This window comes from Ricinus communis, chromosome 4 (assembly GCF_019578655.1).
Source record: "Ricinus communis isolate WT05 ecotype wild-type chromosome 4, ASM1957865v1, whole genome shotgun sequence".
Classification (NCBI taxonomy): domain Eukaryota; kingdom Viridiplantae; phylum Streptophyta; class Magnoliopsida; order Malpighiales; family Euphorbiaceae; genus Ricinus; species Ricinus communis.
The window spans coordinates 29440958-29461892 of NC_063259.1; the positions used below are offsets into that span (position 1 = coordinate 29440958).

Consider the following 20935-nt stretch of genomic DNA (forward strand, 5'->3'; position numbering starts at 1 on the left):
AAGTGGCATATGGTTAGCAACTCCGAAATCTTTTGCTTTTAAATTTCGCGGCAGGTGATACTTAATCCAAAATCCGGCTAATCCCTAATATCTATGCCTTGTAGGGACCTAAATATTAGCACTGGAAAAAAAAACTCACATAAAATAATTACCTTGGATAAGAGAATTTTATTTTTTTCTATAGAGATAAGAGAATTTAAAAGAAAAGAAAACAAAGAAATTTACCATTACATGCAATTGAAAAGCACATCCTATTGATCCAGTGATTGATCATTAGTTAATAATTCAATGTTTGGAAAATCTTTCTCAAAGGAAAAAAAATTGGAAAGGAATATTCATTTTCATGGATCGGTTCCTGCATTTCAAACCGAACCCACAACTTACTAACATAACCCGGTTGACCTTAACGGACCATTTCTCACTGTACTGTTGCTATATCCCTCCCGCCAAACACAAACGCCGAGTTATTACGGTCCATTTCCACACTCTTAAAACCCTCCTTCTTCCTCCACTCTAATCATCCGCTCCCATCCTCCTCACTCAGTTAATTCGAAACCCTAGAATCCCAAAATGAGTTACGCTGCGTACAAAATGTTGCACTGGCCCACCGGCATCGAAAGCTGTGCTTCCGGCTACATAACTCATTCCCGCGCCGACTTTGTCCCTCAAATTCCTCCTATACAAACTGACAATCTGGATTCCGAGTGGCCCCCTTCGAAACGCGGAATTGGTCCCATGCCTAACCTCATTGTCACCGCTGGTAGTGTTCTTGAAGTCTATGTCGTCCGAGTTCAAGAAGATGGCTCCAGAGAGTCCCGGAGTTCTCGCGAAACCAAGCGCGGTGGTCTCATGGACGGCGTCTCCGGTGCTTCTCTTGAGCTCGTTTGCCATTACAGGTTTTGCTACTTCTAAGTTACACACTTGCACTCATTTATATTTATATATATGTCGGATTTAGGTCAAATAGCTTTTGCAATATTTGTTGTTGTGGTCTATTAGAAGAATTGCGTTTAATTTGCCTTTTCCAGGTTGCACGGTAATGTTGAGTCAATGGTGGTGCTGCCTACAGAAGGAGGTGATAGTTCCAGAAGAAGAGATTCTATTATTTTAGCATTTAAAGATGCGAAGATTTCAGTTCTTGAGTTTGATGACTCTATACATGGACTGCGCACAAGGTATTTTTAAACATCATTGATTGATTGCTATAAGTGAATGTGTTTGTGTTATGCATGGATAATGTTTTGTTTTTTGATGTATTTGAGTTGATTTATGTGCTTAACTTTAGATGTGAATCCCTTTTTCAGCTCTATGCACTGTTTTGAAGGTCCAGAATGGCTTCATTTGAAAAGAGGTAGAGAATCTTTTGCTAGAGGTCCATTACTAAAGGTTGATCCTCAAGGCAGATGTGGTGGCATTCTTGTTTATGATATGCAGATGATAATACTCAGGGCTGCTCAGGTCAAATTTCCGCCCATAACTGTTTTCTTAACGGTTTAAAACTTTTAAGTTTTTTTTTTTCTCCTGGATGAATTAATATGTCTTGTATGGTATATATATGACTACCAAAAACAGGTATTTGGGTGTCACTTTCATATATATGTTATAAAGCTTAGGGACTTTTAAGTTTCTCTGTGTTTTTGTGTGTGATGGTGTTACTTGTGTGTTCCTTTTTTACTTAAATCTGAACGTCAAAGAATTTAAAGAGGTCAGAAACTTTCTGTAAATCTTATATTGCTTGATTATGCAATTTTTCCCAGCAGCAGTAGAGGGATGATTCACTGGTTTAAATATTATCTCTTCTATATCCTAGCCAAATGCATCACTTGTTTGCTTGAAAATCTATGCAACAAATTTTTTTAGTGTTGATAATCATCTTATGAATTTGTAGATTTTTTATTTTAACTATTTCTTTCTTCTTATTTTTTCATGTAAGTTTTTGATGTTGAAACTTGGTTATTAGGCTTCCTCTGGTTTGGTTGGAGATGATGACGCTCTTAGTTCTGGAGGTTCTATCTCCGCCCGAGTTCAGTCGTCTTATGTTATTAATTTACGAGACATGGATATGAAGCATGTAAAGGATTTTATATTTCTACATGGTAAGTCTGATTAATATATGGGTTTGTATATGTAGATGATTTCTGAAATGGAGAACTAGTTTATGATTGATTTTATCCAAAATTGTTTAGTTGTGAAGGTTTAAAATTTTTAATTTTGTATTAGGATATGAACGTTAGGGGTTGTTACATTAGTGTCAAGAATTCATTCAACCTAAACGTTTAAGCTAGTAAGAATTCCCTAACAATTAGGAACTACTTTAGCTCTAATTTTTGGGAATGACCTTTAGTGATGAATGATGATGTCAATATGTCTAAAATTGGATCACAATTTGCCCTAGCCCTTGGATCTGGTGGTAAAGGGTTGTGTACTGTGAGGATAGATCAGTGGGGTCTTACTAAAAGAATTAGCTAAGCCATAGCCTTAACAGATGAAAGGTTTGACCGATCTTTTCTGGTGATTGGTGTTCTTTTGGGTGTGTTATATCTGCAGAGAGAGTTATTACTGGAGAGATTATTGCCTACTGAAACTAAGTAGAGTTTTTGGATTGGGTTGATGCTTTCGGACTGTTTTTGACTGAAATGTCATCCCCTTAATTTTTTTTTCTCTTAAATAATTTTAGATATAGAATCAAACTCTATTTTGTTTCTTTACATTATAGATTGATAGAATTGCTTGACATGGTAAGTCGATTTTCGAAGAAGGAGGTATCATATTGTTGTTGGACTATCTTTGCATGTCTAAGGCTATTTTATTAATCCTATTAACAAGCTCTTATACTTTTCTTTTTTCAATTTATATTTCTCATTTTGATTGTTATTCTGTAGTTTGCTGAAAATACTCCTTCTAATCCTTATTTCTTGTAAGGCATTGCATTTGCTCTGTATTTGATGATAAGGTTTTGCTAGAGATTATTTTGTTGCAATGTCTCTTGTGGTGGACCAGATGCTGTAATCTAAGTAGCATGTGGAATATTTTAGATTTCTAGTAGGACGTTAACCTTTTTTCTGTTTCTTTTTGATTGTCTTTTTCTGATCTTGATATCACAAATTTGAGACTTCATAACTTGCAGATTATATTGAGCCCGTGGTGGTTATCCTACATGAGCGGGAGCTTACTTGGGCTGGCCGTGTTTCATGGAAGCATCATACTTGCATGATTTCTGCTCTAAGTATCAGCACAACTTTGAAGCAGCCTACTCTCATATGGTCAGTTGTGGTATGTTAACTAAAAGGGACCTACCTGAAGAATACTAAAATAATTTTCAGAAAAGGTCTTTGATTTTTGATGGGATCTTAGTTGCGTTAATGTGGTTGTTGAAGTTTAAATTGGTAAGATAGAGTATTGCAGTTTGTTAATATTAAATATTAAACCATCAACTTAACTTGGATACTGTACTTGTCATGAATCTTTCCGATTTTTAGTAAATTTCTTGGTTCTCAGCTTTGAATTGAAATGGCTGATTTTCTGACTTTCTTATTTTACTGGACATTGTGTAAAACCATAAGTTGTCTGAGAGGCTGAAAGGGTCATCTTTATAATTTGGGTGGTTTGCCAAGTCATTCTTACTTCCAGTTTGTGTCTATTTCTCTTTGCAGAATCTTCCGCATGATGCTTACAAATTGCTTGCCGTGCCGCCGCCAATTGGAGGTGTTCTTGTAATTTGTGCAAATACTATACATTATCACAGTGAGGTAGATATCCTTCGTTGCATTTCACACTTTTAGCTGCTGTTGGATTCATTGTGTTCTGGCATTAATTTTGGTAATTCATATATGTCCATAATAATATATTCATCTCTTGTTTGTGCAGTCAGCCACTTATGCATTGGCCCTGAACAATTATGCTGTTTCTATTGATAGCAGGTCAGTCACCCTCCCTTGCACGTACGTGTGTGCACACTCATGCAGCCTTTGTTTATGAATCAGGTGGCCTTCTTTTGTTATGCTTATATCCTTTCTTCTTCTCCAGTCAAGAGCTGCCAAGAGCAAGCTTCAGTGTGGAACTTGATGCTGTTAAAGCAGCTTGGTTACTAAATGATGTAGCCTTACTGTCAGCAAAGAATGGGGAACTTTTGTTACTGTCCCTTGTTTATGATGGAAGGTAGGTCTTTCCATCTTTTGATATGACTGGTCAAGATTCTTATTATCTTTTAAGCTGAAAGGTATTAGCTGGCGACTTGTAACTAATTTTTGTATGATTCAACAATTTATGGTGCAACTAATTTTCGGTATAATTTAACTATTCAAATTACTGTTTGCAACAATATATAGAAGGGTGCTTTTTCAGAAAAGCAGGCTCTTCTTTGATGCTAAATCAATACTTAGTGCCGGGTTGAAATTTACTTTTTGTTGGTACAAGGATGTATTTGTGAATTTAGAATGAGATTAATTGAAAAATGTTTCATTGGCGAAAGGTAGGCAGTTTCATATATATATATATATATATTTGTAAGAATGTAGTTTCAGGACTAAATTTTTGCCATTGGTTCTCCAACTTCAATTTTAATACCATGAACAGACATGATAAAGTTAAAGTTTTAATTTTTTGCTTGGACATTAATAGAGGTGTTTAAAAAAAGAGAAACTTCTTTCTTATTTTTAATATACTGAGCATATATTCATTGCTTGGAATTGTTCTTCTATAAATATTTCAGATCCTTTGTTTAGTCATGGAATTGGATAAGTTTTACCATGGATAGCTAATGTATTGATTGTTATTATCTTTTTCCCCCTTCAAGAGTCGTGCAGAGGCTTGATCTTTCCAAGTCTAAAGCTTCAGTACTTACTTCGGTTAGTACAGGCTTGATCTTTTCTTCTTCTTTCATTGTTGTATTTTCTACTGGAATAATTTGCTGAACTTCCTACAGGACATTACAACGATTGGGAATTCATTATTTTTCCTGGGCAGTCGTTTGGGTGACAGCTTGCTTGTGCAATTTACCAATGGATTGGGACCTTCTGTTGTGTCATCTGGTTTAAAAGAAGAGGTTGTTTTGAAAGCCATTCCACTTTGTGTATTTAAAGTGATTTGTTTCTACAGTATATTTGGCTTCTTAATGCAGCTGCCTCTTTGAATCATATAGTTTATAGTGCAACTTCTAAATTGCCAAATATAGTTTCTTCTATTGTTTTGAAATAAATTTACATGCTGATAAACATAACCAAAAGGTTTCTTTACATTTTTGTTTCCAAGTATGTTGCAGAGATCATGAATTTCAGAAGAATCGGTTTTGAAGATTTTTCTGAACCCTACTCTTGAATTCTGATAAAATCTATTGCTGCAGGTTGGAGAAATTGAAGGTGATGTTCCTTCAGCAAAGCGATTGAAGAGGTCAGCCTCCGATGGTTTGCAAGATATGGTCAGTGGGGAGGAGCTTTCTTTGTATGGTTCAACTGCAAATAATACAGAATCAGCGCAGGTTGTTAAAGTTTTATTTTCCCTTCATCTTTGCGTGTAGAATCTTCTAGAATTAGAATGGAGAAATAAGATCAATTTCTCCTGGAAGAGGGTCTGTGTTCTGTAGAAACCAACATTATCAACTAAGATAGTTAAATCTATATCATGTGATATAACAAATTTTTGCTTTTGGCTATCACCTGCCACAACCCTCTTATCTTATCTGGGCTCAGGATTGCACTATGATTATAGTAACAAATCTATACAAGATGTCTATCTTTACAGTAACTTGGTGCATGGGTGTATCTTGATTTAGATGGGGACAGATCTGCATTTCATTTGTAAAATTTTCTTTTTCCATTTTTTAATATTTGGGCTCCATTTGTTTTTGTGGATCTGGAAAATATCTTTTAAGGAAAACCTTTTCCAAGAAAATAACTTATTTTCTATTGTTTGGTTGGATTTGGACAATCATAAGAGAAATTTTTTGGGAAAATCATGTGTGTGCTTGATTCTGTTAATGATTATAACAAAAGGCTGCAATAGCTTCTATATGGGACTTATTATTGTTATGTCATACATGTGCTATTTTTGCTTTTCTACGCTAATTTGATTCTCAATTGTGTTTTTCCTTAGTAAAACTTACCTTTTGTCTCTCTTTTGGTTGTTTCCTTCACAGATGCAGAAATCTTTCTCATTTGCAGTGAGAGACTCATTGATTAATGTTGGTCCTTTGAAAGACTTTTCATATGGTTTGAGGAGCAATTATGATGCAAGTGCAACTGGAATTGCGAAACAAAGCAACTACGACCTGGTTAGTTAGGACTGTTAGTTCCCTATTTTATCTAGTTCTACGTGTCAATTATGAAAAATCTTCACAGATTTAGAAATTGAAATATGGTAATGCAATGAGTTCTGACTTGTTTTGGCGGCCTCCTCTTGTAAGTCTGGTTACTGCCAGTCTCTCTGGTTACTTGAGTCTCTGTTTTCTTTGTGGAACATAGTGAGGGAAATGCTTTACTTTACTTCCTTGCATGTTCAATTAACCGAACTGGGTTTATATTCTACTGAAAGTTGCATGTATTGCAATTCCACAAGAATCATCTTCAGTTGATTGAACAAGGTTTTGCTCAATCAAAACAATGCTGAAAATGCTTCCCTTTTACCATTGAGGAGAAAACTTTTCCCTTAGGAGCACTGAACATCAGAAAATCTGGAGAACAGTCTGCATAAAAGAAATCGGAGTTTATTCAGGCTTTGACTTCTAGCGTTCTAGTTTTTCTTAAATATTTCTTATAATGTTTGGATGCTTGATTCAGGTATGCTGCTCTGGTCATGGAAAAAATGGTACTCTTTGCATTCTTCGGCAATCAATTCGGCCAGAGATGATTACAGAGGTTTGTCCATACTTTTAAATTTCCAATGTGTTTTGCATTGAAGGGTAACTTCCTTGTCATGTATGTATTACATAAAAACCAATCGTGAAATATGTTTACTTGTTGGTGCTTCTAACATATTATCAATTACCAGCATCAACAAGTTAAGTCATCTTATGCATGAGAATATTTTTGTAAATGAAACTATTAGCTACAAAAATTTACATTTCCACATTGTTATTCTCTCATATCACTGGGTAGGAGTAAGACAGACTTTTCTAATTTGACTTTACCACCGCCCTGTTTTTTGTACCTTTGTTTGAATCTGCAGGTTGACCTTCCTGGCTGTAGAGGAATTTGGACTGTTTACCATAAAAATGCACGTGGTCATAATGTTGATTTATCTAAAATGGCAGCAGCTGCTGATGAATATCATGCATATTTGATCATAAGTATGGAGGCTCGCACTATGGTATTCTCTTGTATAAATTATCCTTAGGATTTATGGATTTTTCTTCTTCAATTATTTGTTTTGTGTTATTTTTGGTATTTTATGGTTGTAAGATATGATGAGTAAAGGAGATATAGTATTGATTTACTTCGAGGAGGATAAAAAGTTTTCTTTGAAGTTAAATATTGCTAGTGGAGACGTCTTTTACTTTTCTATGCTACTGTTGGCATTACAAACTAACATTTCTGCAAGCTAATTTCCTATGACATATAGGTACTTGAAACTGCTGATCTTTTGTCGGAGGTCACTGAAAGTGTAGACTATTTTGTACAAGGACGGACTATTGCTGCAGGCAATTTGTTTGGGAGGTCAGACTATACGAGAACTTCAGCAGCTTAAGTCAACTCTTTCATGGAGCTTACTTTCTTATTTGTGTGTTTTTTTTTTTCTTTCATTTGGTTTATTGTTTGTAAATTGTTCATGACTGTTGATTACTCCTTCACTTAAGTACCTCTTCAATTGATTTATCTTTGCTTATTTTTCTATAAGCATATGCCTTGTTTATCGATGTTGTTCAAATCAGAAAATGAAATATCTGGTTTTCCATGCTAGTATAGTAATTTATTATTATGTACTCTTTCTGTTTAATTTAAGGTCACATTGTGTTCCTATGTGTTACCATGGCTCTATACTCTATGCAATATTTTCAGTCTTTAAAAGAAAAGAACAGGAAAGTTCTATATCTTTGTTTCATGAAATGTTTTACCCTTTCCTCAGGCGTCGAGTTATCCAAGTCTTCGAACGAGGTGCTCGTATTCTAGATGGTTCTTTCATGACTCAAGATTTAAGTATTGGATCATCAAACTCTGAATCCAGTCCTGGCTCTGAGAGTGCCACAGTTTCATCTGTTTCTATTGCTGATCCTTATGTGTTAATAAAAATGACTGATGGAAGTATTCGGCTTCTTATTGGTGGTATGCTTTTTCATTAATATTTTTGTTGCATGTATAATGAGTGTTCTGATCTTCTGATTGTATTACTCGCTTTCCATATATAGCTGCAATGGTGTGTGCTACAATAATGATTGATAGGGCTGTAAACTTGTTGCTTAGGGGGCAACATTAGAAGTTGCAAGTGGGAAAGTCTAACTGGAGATGCTAGGTTCAAATCCCATCAGTATGATTTGGAGTTTTTATGGTCCTCATTCCTTGTGGCAGTAGTTGGGTCTTCCTACATATCTTGAAAAGTAAAAACATCCTCGAAAAATTTCTTTAAATTTTGCTCTTATCTAGATGTGGTTATGTTGATGGCATTGTGTAGGGCGAATAGTTGAACAATCGATGAACAGCTTTATGTATGTATTAATTTAAATTGGTATCTTAGGCAAGCTCTTCTGTTCCGTTGCGCGCTTAATCTTGTTTATCAAAGAAATGTCTCATATACTGCAGTCCTAGTCAAAATTTACGAATGAGTCATACAAAGTTCACATGTACATATTTGGTTCAGTTGTTAACCTTGATTAGTAGAAAATGGTATGCCTTATAAGTTCATTATCAGTTCAGATTCTCCCTTTGGGTATATTGCATGAATTGTTTGCTCATGACACATTCCTGTTTGTTAGTATATGTTGTTTGGGCCACTCTGTGATTATAATATGTCCAGAGTGTTTTGCCTTATCTGTCTCTGCTGCTCAGCTTTCTCTTCTACTTATTAACTAGGGCTATTCATAACTTGGAATTATCAGATTCTTCTACATGCATGGTTTCCATAAATACTCCATCGGCCTTTGAAAATTCAGAGAGATCAGTATCTGCCTGCACGCTGTATCATGATAAAGGACCAGAGCCTTGGCTCCGCAAGGCGAGCACAGATGCATGGCTTTCTACAGGCGTTAGTGAGGCCATAGATGGTGCTGAATCTGCTGATGGTGGACCTCATGATCAGGGAGATATATATTGTATTGTTTGTTACGAGAGTGGTGCACTTGAGATTTTTGATGTGCCAAACTTCAATCGAGTGTTTTCTGTGGATAAATTTGTGTCTGGAAAAACCCATCTTGCTGATGCTTATGTACGGGAACCGCCCAAAGATTCACAGGAAAAGACGAATAGAATTTCTGAAGAAGTAGCTGGCCTTGGCAGGAAAGAAAATGCTCACAACATGAAGGCTGTTGAGTTGGCTATGCAGAGATGGTCCGGACATCATAGCCGTCCTTTTCTTTTTGGAGTATTGACTGATGGGACGATTCTTTGTTACCACGCTTACCTGTTTGAAGCACCAGATGCCACTTCAAAAACAGAGGATTCTGTTTCTGCACAAAATCCTGTTGGTCTAGGCAGTATTAGTGCCTCAAGGCTTAGAAACTTGAGATTTGTTCGCGTCCCCTTGGATAGTTATATAAAGGAGGAAACATCAACTGAGAATTCATGCCAAAGGATTACCATCTTTAACAATATTAGCGGTCATCAAGGTTTTTTCCTTTTGGGATCAAGACCTGCATGGTTTATGGTATTTAGAGAACGATTACGAGTTCATCCACAGGTTAGAAGTGTTTTCTAGTGTAACGAGTTAAATTAGCCTTTCTTGATAGTAGATTTCTAGAACATATAAAATGCCTTTTTCTTCTTGTTGCTCAATCTCAACCAGCTGTATATAATACTCTTCTTGTCTGCAGTTATGTGATGGGTCTATTGTTGCCTTCACTGTTCTTCATAACGTCAATTGCAATCATGGGCTCATTTATGTTACTTCCCAGGTTTGAAAATAGGATGATGTTAACCTGTCAAATAAATGTGTTCGAGAATGTAGTAATATGCTTTAGGTTGGAGATCATTTTCATGTTCCTATCTTATAGGGCAATTTGAAGATTTGTCAACTGCCATCTTTCTCAAATTATGACAATTATTGGCCAGTGCAAAAGGTCCTTTCCTTTCCCCTTCCCCAACCATTCCTCTATTTTAATTATTTATAGTTTTTATGTACTAATTTGCAGTTCTTTTTTTTTTTTTAGATTCCACTGAAGGGAACTCCACATCAAGTTACTTATTTTCCAGAGAAGAATTTATATCCTCTTATAGTTTCAGTTCCCGTGAGTATCCTCTCTGTCTTCCAGTTGATATATATATATATATATATATATATACACACACACATGTGTGTGTGTGTTAAGCACATTCATGTGATAACTCATCCATGAACTCTGCCTTATCCAAATAATATGTGGTAGGTGATAGCAATTTGTTTTCTGAAGAGTAGAATGGTGAAATTAAGAGAACAAGGGGATAGTGGGTAGGAAAAGAGAGGAAACATTTTTGTTTTTAACTTGAATAACTGTGTCCTTTCTGATCTGCACCTTCTCTGGTTATCAGCTTTTGCTTATCTGTCCTTGTATTCAATTTTATCTATACTGTTGGTAAGAGAATCCTGTCTGGCCTGAAGCAGTAATGCAGTGTCTATATATTATCTGCAGGTTCACAAGCCAGTGAATCAAGTTCTTTCATCACTGGTTGATCAAGAAGTTGGCCATCAGATCGAGAATCATAATTTAAGTTCTGATGAACTGCTTCAAACTTATAGTGTAGAAGAATTTGAGGTTCGCATCTTGGAATCAGAAAATGGTGGTGGCCCTTGGCAAACTAAGGCTACAATTCCAATGCAAAGTTCTGAAAATGCGCTTACTGTACGAGTGGTTACACTGTTTGTAAGTGTATCAGTTTATAGTTTCAATTACTTCATTGCTCTAAGATTGCCAGTGTAACGGCAGATATGTAAGTAATTCACTTTTCACTTGTTTATCACTTCATTTCAGAATGCAACCACAAAGGAGAATGAGACACTTTTAGCCATTGGGACTGCTTATGTGCAGGGGGAGGATGTTGCAGCAAGAGGGCGTGTCCTTCTGTTTTCCGTTGTGAAAAGTACTGAAAATTCCCAAGTTCTGGTACTGTTTGGATCATTGAGTCTTTACTTTCAAATCTTTTATTGGGCCATCTTATACTCAACTGAAGAAGTTTTAATATTTACTTGAACAGTTTTCTTTTTTCTTTTTTTTTTTTTCTATTCTTGCAAATTCCATATACTTCAGTATTACCATTCTCTTTGCTTTCCAGGTTTCAGAAGTTTATTCTAAGGAATTGAAGGGTGCTATATCTGCTTTAGCTTCGCTTCAAGGTCATCTGTTGATAGCTTCTGGTCCTAAAATTATTTTACACAAGTGGACTGGTACAGAGTTGAATGGTGTTGCATTTTATGATGCTCCGCCATTATATGTTGCAAGCATGAACATTGTAAGTGTTTTAATGGTAACTTCTTTCTTTACACTACTTTAGATAGCTTTCAGTCTTTGGATCACAGCTCTTAATTGGAGTGAGATATCTGTTGTGACGTTCTGCTGCAATCATCTCAAAATCTTCCTGCTTTTGTTTCTGCTTGTAAGCATTATTTATGGACAAAGGAGAGTGCAAATACAACCGTTGATTACAAAAAACACCTGGATAGTTTGCAATTTATATTTTAAAAAAGATTTTCTAGGATCAACTTGGTTTTAGTAAACATTCTTAAGTTGTGGTTTTTTATGTTTTTAGTTCTGACAGCCGACCTTAACTAATTTGGAATTAAGATTTAGTTGATACGTGTGGATTATGGTTCTGGAACTGAGCAGCACACATGGCATGTGATGAGGTTATCACTTACAAGTGGTGACAAAAGCAGCATACAAACTATTTACGTTTTTCTTTTTCTTTATTAATTATTATTATTTTTATTTTTGTTTATATGTAATTATCTAAACTCACTTCACTGGATTTGCTTGTCTAAATGATGAACTATGCTAATGCTCTTCATGGTGCAGGTCAAGAACTTCATCCTTTTGGGTGATATTCACAAAAGCATATACTTTCTTAGTTGGAAGGAGCAGGGAGCTCAACTGAGCTTATTGGCAAAGGATTTTGGTTCACTAGATTGTTTTGCAACGGAGTTTTTGATTGATGGAAGTACATTAAGTCTTGTGGTTTCTGATGAACAAAAGAACATTCAGGTCAGCGCATCATATTTCGCCTTTAATTGATATCAGTACCTGGACATTGATTGGCAACATTAGAATGTTAGTATAGAGCCATATATTCTATCGTTTTTTGATGAATGGTTTTCTTATAGATCTGATTTTATATCATTAACCTTCAAAGTCATATGGAGCTTTTTGTTGTTTCAGACATGCTGTATTTGACTAAATCATCTTGGATCATGTATTCCCTTGTTTTGTTTCTTTTTAAATGCTGAAGTTCTTAAACAATTACCACATCCTTTTCCATGATAATTGATGCATTATTGAGCTAAATTTGTTAAGTTGCCATAGTGATCTGGAGAAGAGAAGAAATGCCTGTTTATGCTTTTCTTCACTCCCCTTCACCTTTTCTATTCCTTTTGTTTTTTGGTAAGGGAGCCCGAAAATTTATGGATATTTAAATAACAAATTGAGACTATTTCCATTCGGTAATGCAGGAATCTTCTTTCTTATTCTTGTAATACCATGAATGTGGTGTTTCTGAGCTGTAAATTTGAGTGCAGAATAATGCTCAGTAAAATATAGTTTAGCTGGGTTACTGTATTTGAAGAGCTAAGTAGTTATGGGGTGTCTGCTGTATGTTTTAACATCTGTTGTTTGGACTCTTCATTTTTGAAGAGTTACCCAAGTAGGTGGATGTCAGAAAGAAGACATTAGGGTTTTGTTTTTTAATTGGGCTTTGTTATACAATTGGGTGGGCTGGGCTTTCTCATTAAATTGGGTGGACTTTTAGTTTATCTTTTGTGGTTGATGTTTTATTGTCTGATTGGGCTTTGTTATGTAATTGAGTTCGAAGGTTTATTTTTTTGGTGAGTGAGGTTTAATTACAATTATTTAATTAATGATAATTTTTATTAGATCTAATCTCACAAATTATAAGTTTCCTTATTTATTTATCAAAGTATTGTAATTAAATGAGTCCTTTGCAATTAGTGTAAAATTATATATATATGGATATGCACCTGAATTGGATACCCGCACCTGAGTCCCAGTAATACAGGTTTCTTTAATCCTCTTCTTGCATTGTATTCCCCTTTGTTGATGTGTATGTGATTCTCCATTGAGTAATCAATATCTATGCTCGTATTTGTAGTTTGCTTTTCAATTTTAATTGTAGTCTGAACCTTTAAACTGCTTGCATCAAAAGGATGACTACACAATAGTCTCATGAATGCAAGAAACTCAGCAACCAAAATTAAAGATTTGTACTGTTAAAGTCTGCTGTATGCCATAGGTTTTATGCCAAAACTTAATTACATTTTGTGTTTTAAGTTCTTCTTGGTCCTTTTTGCTCATGATCCATGAATGTAACAGATGATTTGGCCAGTGAAAAATGAATATGAGTAGATTTGGTTTCTGCTATCTTTCATTACTTCATTATTTGGGAAACAGATATTCTATTATGCACCAAAGATGCTGGAGAGTTGGAAAGGACAAAAACTGCTTTCAAGGGCCGAGTTTCATGTTGGTGCCCATATAACTAAATTCATACGGTTGTCTATGCTTTCTACATCATCTGATCGAAGTGGTGCTGCACCAGGCCCTGATAAGACCAATCGATTTGCTTTATTATTTGGTACTCTTGATGGTAGTATTGGTTGTATTGCACCTCTCGACGAGCTCACATTTCGTAGGTTGCAGTCACTACAGAGGAAACTTGTTGATGCCGTTCCCCATGTTGCTGGCTTAAACCCAAGATCCTTCCGCCAGTTTCGGTCAGATGGAAAGGTTCACCGACCTGGCCCTGAAAGCATAGTAGACTGTGAGCTGCTTTCTCAGTAAGTTCTTGTCCCAAACAACATATAGATTATAGTGGTGGCATGGTTCAAATCTCAGTGAGTTCACCAAGGTCTAAGAATAACCATTATATTTGTGCTCATCTTCAAGCAAGCTTTCTCATTCTTTGAACTCTGTCAATTTAATTCTGTCTCAACTTCATGATAGAGCAGATACATGTAGTCAGGCACTCACATAACCTATAAATCAGATATCTAGGTCATTTACTACATTAGAGATAATTACAACCTATACACTGAAATTTGGAAGATCATGTTAGTTTTGTGAGACAGAAATTGGTTCAAGAGAAATTCCAAAAGAAAAAAAGAATAAGGCTGGGCATTGAAATCCAAACTAAATGCTAGGTTAACAAATATTGTAATGTTTAAATTTATTCCATGGTGTTCAATTTGTAGGGAACTCTGGATTCATGGTTTTAGATGTAATTCTCCCATAGTTTATTATCATAGCGCACTATCTTAACAATTTGTCATTGCTTTAAGTTTGAGAATTCAAGAGGTTACTGTTCTGAAATTTTAAGTAACATGTGGTGTTAATGAAAATGCATACTATTTCCTTTGCTGCCATACTAATTTAAACTTATTTCACTATACAGTTTTGAGATGCTTCCTTTGGAGGAACAACTTGAAATTGCTCAGCAGGTTGGAACAACCCGTGCACAGATTCTATCCAATTTGAATGACCTCTCTCTGGGGACAAGCTTCTTGTGAATGCAGCTGACCTACAAGCAATTTGCTGGAGGGATTAATCAAGTACTTCACTTTGTTATGAGAACCTTTTTTCTTTCTTGGGCCGACGGGTGCATGTGGCTGTGTTAGAGAGGCATTTTGGTCACCCTTGAAGATCCTATAGGGACGAATACTGGATTATGACCTTCACATATCTATCATACAGAACGTCATAGTAAATGGCTGGCGAGATCAGCTCTGTACTGAGAGCTGTAGCTTCTAATGCAGCCAAAAGGATATGCCACCCGACGATTTCTTTGAGTATTGATTGGGCTGGCATGTCCATGGATTGAGAACTTCACACAATGTTCATAGAAAACTAGATAGTCTAGATTGTGTAGATGTGATGAATATGTCAACCCGAAGGCTTCTTGTGGGACAATATTTATCTTGTTTTGATTGCTGATGAAAGTAGATTTGGTTGTTCAATGTAGAAACGCTGATAACTCATGATGATCAGTGATATGCTCATGTATTGATCATTACTGGAATAAAAACATGTCTTTGGATTTTTCGAAGGATAATGCTCTTTCATATCTTAATGCTTCTTTTGCTTTGACGAAAGTGGTCTCTATATTTGCGGTACAATAACTTAGTGGTATTGGACAGCACTGTTTAGGCTTTTTCCCGTAGAAACTCTAATGCAACAGTGTTTATAGTTAGATAGAGCTATGGCTTTCTGGCCATTAGAAATCTCAATTTGCTTTTGAATAATGGGTACTTGTTTGGTAAAGGAGTTAAACTGTAACATGAAGCCAATATCAATGACGGGCTACCAAACATGAAGATGCATTCGTTTTCAGTAGACATTTTTAGATGCTCTAATTAGAACCATATATTTTCCTTAAAACACACATCAATTCGGGTTGAAGATTCTTCTTAAATGGGTATTGACTGATGACCTCAAAGATCAGTTTGTATCTTCACATCCTCTTTCAGTGGAACCACCTCAATTGAAGTAGTCAGAAGCAACTTAATGAATTAATGATGCCTCAAACTCTTAACGGAAACTCCTAATCTTTCCTAAATTTGCAGTAAAAATCACTTGACAATGTCAATTTAGAAGATTCAGCAAGTGCCAGGCCAGAGAACTTGTTTAGGTCCGTTGCGGTCCAAAAATCATTTATTTAGCTTAATTATAGGGTGTATAAATATATATGTTAGGTATGGCATTGATTATTGAAATATTCAGACAATGCAATCATAAAAGAAGATAAAAAAATGAAAAATGGGTTGAGAATCTGAAATCATGAGTCCATGTATGACTTCAATCATCACATGATGAAGTTGCGGTTTTCCTTTTAGGGCAACGTCATTTTCAAACAATAAGTTTAAACCTCCAACTAAGTAGATATATAGAATAGTTGAACCCATTATTTTCATAATATCACATTAGGGGAAATTACCCATTCCTTTCCTTTTGTACCATCCCAAAACAAACAAAAGAATGAAAATTAAAGATGGGCCTGGGCCTATTGCACGTGGGTAAAATAGAATAATTAGGTCTGCCACGTACGTACAATTGATGATGACACACGTGGGATCAACAAGGCAAAGGGTTAAGAGAGCAATCTATTCTTATTATTAAGAGATGTTTCCAAAGTTTTTTCTTTTTTCCTTATTTTTCATTGCCTTTGGGACCATTCTCTTCCAAAGAATGTCTTGCAAAAGTGGAACACTTCCCCTTCATTTCTGATAAATGAGAGCCCATCTTATGTCTCCTCCTCTCATGCGAATACAATAATTTCATCAAACATTTAATTTCTTTTCTTTTCTAGATTTACCTCTTTTTTCTTATTTCTTTTTCAGTTTTCGTTCTGTAAATTAATTAAATAATACTTTTCTCTACGTGAATATATATCACCAGTTTAAGGGTCCAATTGTTCAAAAAGCACTTATAGTGGGATCTTGGTAATGCTCATTTTAGGTTCCCATCAACCTCACCTCAAAAAGAAGAGAGCCTTTCATTTGATTTCCTTTTCTTTTTTTCTTTTTCTTTCTATTTTCCTCTCTTCAATTGCATTTGAAAGTGTTGATATGGGCCCCAGCGCTATGGTGTGGTGGCATGCAATGAGTCAACTCGTTGTAGCTGAGGAAGCAATATAGTCTGAGTCTGAATCTTGAGTGACTCGTTTGGATTCCATCCTTTGCCGAAGTGGTAGGTCTAGAATTCGATCCATCGTCCCACCAAATCAAAAGTCATGTTTTCTATTAGCTTACTTAGTTTGTAGCAAAAGGGAAAAAGAAGAAAAGAATTATAAAAAGTCATAACTGAATTATTTCTTGCCTTTTATCTCATTGGTTTATTTTCTCACGAAGGGCACAGTCGATGTCACAGACGAATGCAAGCCCACATTCAGATGAATGTTCTCTTCTTCCTAAGCTTTTATAAAGAAAGCAAAGTGATAATACATAAGATAAAGGAAAAGTTTCTTTTTCATTTTATGTTTTCTCTTAAGCCATGTATTCTATATTTAAATATAGAATACATAAGATTAAGAGATAAAATTGAATAAATATTTAAAAAAAAAAAAAAACTTTTTCAAAGTTGAGATTATCTGCGGCGGCAACGAAAGACTTTCTTTTGCATGCAACAATATCTACCATTTTCTTTTTCCTTCTCATCTTATGTACATATATATTCCCGACTTCTAATTGCCTACATATTAATATATGATTTTTATTCATATATATATTTCCGACTTTCAATTAAGTAAAACTTGTAAAAACTCGATCATTTATGGATCATTGAATTAGCACATGAGTTAAAGTATTATTATTATTTATAACCAACGAATGAATCAGTTTAACTTGATTCGGTCACATCCTACTCAAAGCAAAACTTAAACTAAAAACTCCATTTCCTTTAATTTGATGAAATTAAACTGAGTAGGTTTTGCAAATAATAATGATTTAATAATCTAAGTCTGAAATTGGATAGGAATAATTGTGTTGTTCATAGGTTGAGTTATAAGTTGCATAGCATGGGAGACATTCATCAAGAGCATTCAGCTTTGACCACAAATTAGGGCTCAAAAATGGTCCTTCAGACATTATAAATAATTAAGAGACTCACATCATGCCTCAACTATATACAGTCATCAGACAACTTTTTCTCCATTACCATTTTAGTCCAATTTTGCTCTATTGCCTTATGGCAAAGTGGAACACTATTAAGTTATATTGCAACTATTGGCATCATCACCTGCGCACTTATGTGGATGATTGCATCACACCCCATTATATGATTTTCCTTTTTCTTTTTTTGCCTCTCTCTCTCTCTCTCTCTCTCTTATTCACTTAGGTTTTGACCTTCAACACCTTACTACTAGTCATCATCATGATCTCTATAGTTTTTCCTCAAGTGGTTTCTGGGCTTCGTGGCAGCAATTGAGGTAGCCAGCGTGCACGACCTTTGCCAGCCATCCGTGGATTCAGATTAACCCGCATGGCACGACACAATTGATTGGTTCCCTTTGGAGAAATTAATTAACAAAGGACAATAAATTTCAAGCCATTTTTTAATACATTCTGATCCTAAAATTGAATTCTGAATGACTGAAATAAAACTTGTACTTTCATGTTTATTGTTAGCCATACGAAAAGGGTGTTCACAAATTAGTTGATTATGCTCTGGCTAGCTTTAGAGTTTGAGGATCGGAACAGATGTGTCACTACTAACTGAGTTGTGTTTATTTAATTGCGTGCTTAATTAATTAAACATGAATTACCTTTAATTAATAGTCTATCGAAATAATTGGTTGTTCCTGCTAGGGAATCTATTTGAGGATCTTCTTAGGGTTTGGAAAAATTATGGTACATTGTACTTGTAGAAAAGGACATGCCAAATACTATATAGTTACCTTCTTATATAAGTATATATATAGATCTCAGTTTTGCATGGAACTTTAAAGCATTGACCTAAACTTAGATCAATAAGAACAAAATCCCATTTAGAATAATGAAATGGATGACTCTTAAACTACTAATTAAATCACTGAATCTAATTAATGTGATACATAGCCAGCCATGGAATGACAAATGTCAAATTCATTTAGCATGCACCAAGTAATTTTTTTATTACTGGGGAGGCTTCTTTTACCAAAGATTCTTGAAGAGCACTTCATGGAAATTAACAAGCAAATTAATTTCCATATTGTACAATCAGCTACAAATCCCTGTGCCTGCGGACATGTCATAAATATGATAACAAGAACTAAAAGGAATGTGGTTTAGAAGTGCTGAGCTAATTGATTAAACAAAAGAGTTTAGAATAGAGTGAATTAAAGAATAATATTACAGAAGATGATAATGGAAAATTCCACCCTTTAATGTCTTTCTTTGCTTATTACTTCATTACAGATGTGGAGAGAGCATTAAATTATAACAAACAGTACTCGAGGGTTTGGTGAGAGAATAAACAATGGCAGATTTTATTATTCAATAATTTTGTATGCATGAGAGGGGGAGTGAGTTACCATACTCGATTGATGGATTTAGAGGGCACATTTATCAAGAAATGGAAATGTAGGATAGCTGCCTTTTCATGATCCGACAATTAAACAAGGGTATCGTTCCATGCTCTTCCATTGTTAGGCAAAGGAAAGGCAGAGAAATAGAGAGAAAGGTTAAAAAGGAAAGAGAGAAAAACTTTTGAATAATTTAAATATCAAGTGGTGAAAAGTCCTCTTCTCCATTCTCTAAATTTTCCTCTTTAAAATAATGTCAAATGTCAGTCTTCAAAACTCCTTTGAGCATTAGTGATGACCCCTCAAAGAAATGTACCAACCCAACACTAACCATGTGGAGTGAATGAGTAAGTGGGGTTTTTTCTTCATCCTTTCCATAACCCAATCAGTACTGCCTAGCTAATATCATTTAATTTATCCTTTCTATGTTCCCCATTTTCTTGTATTCTATGCATAATATCCTTTAAGACATATTTATTGCCTATCACACACACACACACATGTACAATAGAGCCATCCTTGCCTTATGTCCCCATTTGTCAACTCCAATTCCTGGTCAACTTGAAGCACATCACTTCTTGCTTGCTTGCCCTTTCCCGAATCTGAATGCAAGATCTTTCGATCATAGAGATCGGATTCAACTTGTCAAGTGGTCATCTCAACTCAATGCACTTCAGTTTTTAAGTATTTTTAGCTCGTTTATTCTTTGGAACCATAAATAAATAAAATAACAAATTTACATATTCCTACTTTAACTTGATTTATCTAACATCACTAGCAAAAAGAAAAGAAAAATATATGAAGCGAGAATAATATTTCTTTGTATCTTCATGTAAATTTCTATTAATTGCTACAATAATTTGAATAAGAAAAACTCTATACTACCTACGTACATTTTACGCATGTTCATTTACTACTTTTCCAAAACAAAATTAGACAAACTAATCAGAAAGTGCACCAATGGCAGAAGATTGACTAGGAACAATGTTTGTTAAATGGCCACTCAAAAGGACTGGCACAAGCCAATGGTGTGGTCTAGATGCATCTGCTAGATACACTGTAAATTTTTTGTAAAACACATGCATCTCAAGATTGATCCTATTATATATATATATATATATATATAAATCAAGTACATTTATATATATATATACCATTTGATCTAAATCAAGTATAGAAATACTTCTCCTGATCGGTTTAAAAGGAAAAGAAACCTAGACCACCTAATAAGATAAGATGAATTATTAAAAACGAACTATTTGTAGAAGTTTAAAAAAATAAAAAAGTTTTGATCAGTCAGAATATATATTCATATAAAAGGGCCCCATGGCATAAATCCTCAAATAGAATTCTCGACTTCAATTCAAACATGTAATCATAATATCTCTTGCTCAAAAAGGGGACATATACCAAAATCATTAGCTAAGCAGTCTAGATTCATTCCCAATTATAAACTTGATAGATTTTTGGTATAAATATGCCCCAGTGATATGTAGACATTGATGGCACAACCAAACATTTTTAGCCCAAGATCCATGGTAACATTAATATTACAATTACCACTCTTTAGAGTGGATGGTTCTTGAGTACATTTGTCC

The 20935-nt window shown here is 35.0% G+C and overlaps 1 protein-coding gene across 4 annotated transcripts; it reads left to right on the forward strand.

The window, feature by feature from the left end:
• The first annotated feature begins 337 nt into the window (after positions 1 to 337).
• Positions 338 to 15386, forward strand: LOC8266026 (cleavage and polyadenylation specificity factor subunit 1). 4 transcript variants are annotated; one of them, XM_048372591.1, is made up of 26 exons: positions 365 to 896; positions 1029 to 1175; positions 1305 to 1458; positions 1961 to 2096; positions 3128 to 3273; positions 3654 to 3749; positions 3868 to 3941; positions 4027 to 4158; positions 4796 to 4847; positions 4925 to 5044; positions 5342 to 5476; positions 6134 to 6268; positions 6774 to 6851; positions 7162 to 7302; positions 7555 to 7649; positions 8059 to 8255; positions 9026 to 9822; positions 9956 to 10036; positions 10136 to 10201; positions 10292 to 10369; positions 10751 to 10981; positions 11090 to 11221; positions 11391 to 11567; positions 12131 to 12316; positions 13736 to 14121; positions 14736 to 15386. In XM_048372591.1, the coding sequence occupies exons 1-26, from the start codon at positions 571 to 573 to the stop codon at positions 14848 to 14850; spliced, it is 4413 nt and encodes a 1470-aa protein (XP_048228548.1). In that variant the 5' UTR covers positions 365 to 570; the 3' UTR covers positions 14851 to 15386. The 4 variants fall into 4 exon arrangements, with proteins under 4 accessions (XP_048228549.1, XP_048228548.1, XP_015580357.1 ...); XM_015724871.3 differs by having other exon boundaries at positions 366 to 896; positions 3868 to 3920; XM_048372592.1 differs by lacking the exon at positions 14736 to 15386 and having other exon boundaries at positions 338 to 896; positions 13658 to 14068.
• The last annotated feature ends 5549 nt before the right edge of the window (positions 15387 to 20935 follow it).

What these genes read in the sequence shown, in the direction of transcription:
- LOC8266026 (XM_048372591.1), top strand. Translation starts at nt 571, where the DNA reads ATGAGTTACGCTGCGTACAAAATGTTGCACTGGCCCACCGGCATCGAA. An exon ending in ATAATACAGAATCAGCGCAG is followed by an intron (nt 5,477 to 6,133) that starts GTTGTTAAAGTT and finishes TTTCCTTCACAG; the next exon opens with ATGCAGAAATCTTTCTCATT. An exon ending in CTCTTATAGTTTCAGTTCCC is followed by an intron (nt 10,370 to 10,750) that starts GTGAGTATCCTC and finishes TATTATCTGCAG; the next exon opens with GTTCACAAGCCAGTGAATCA.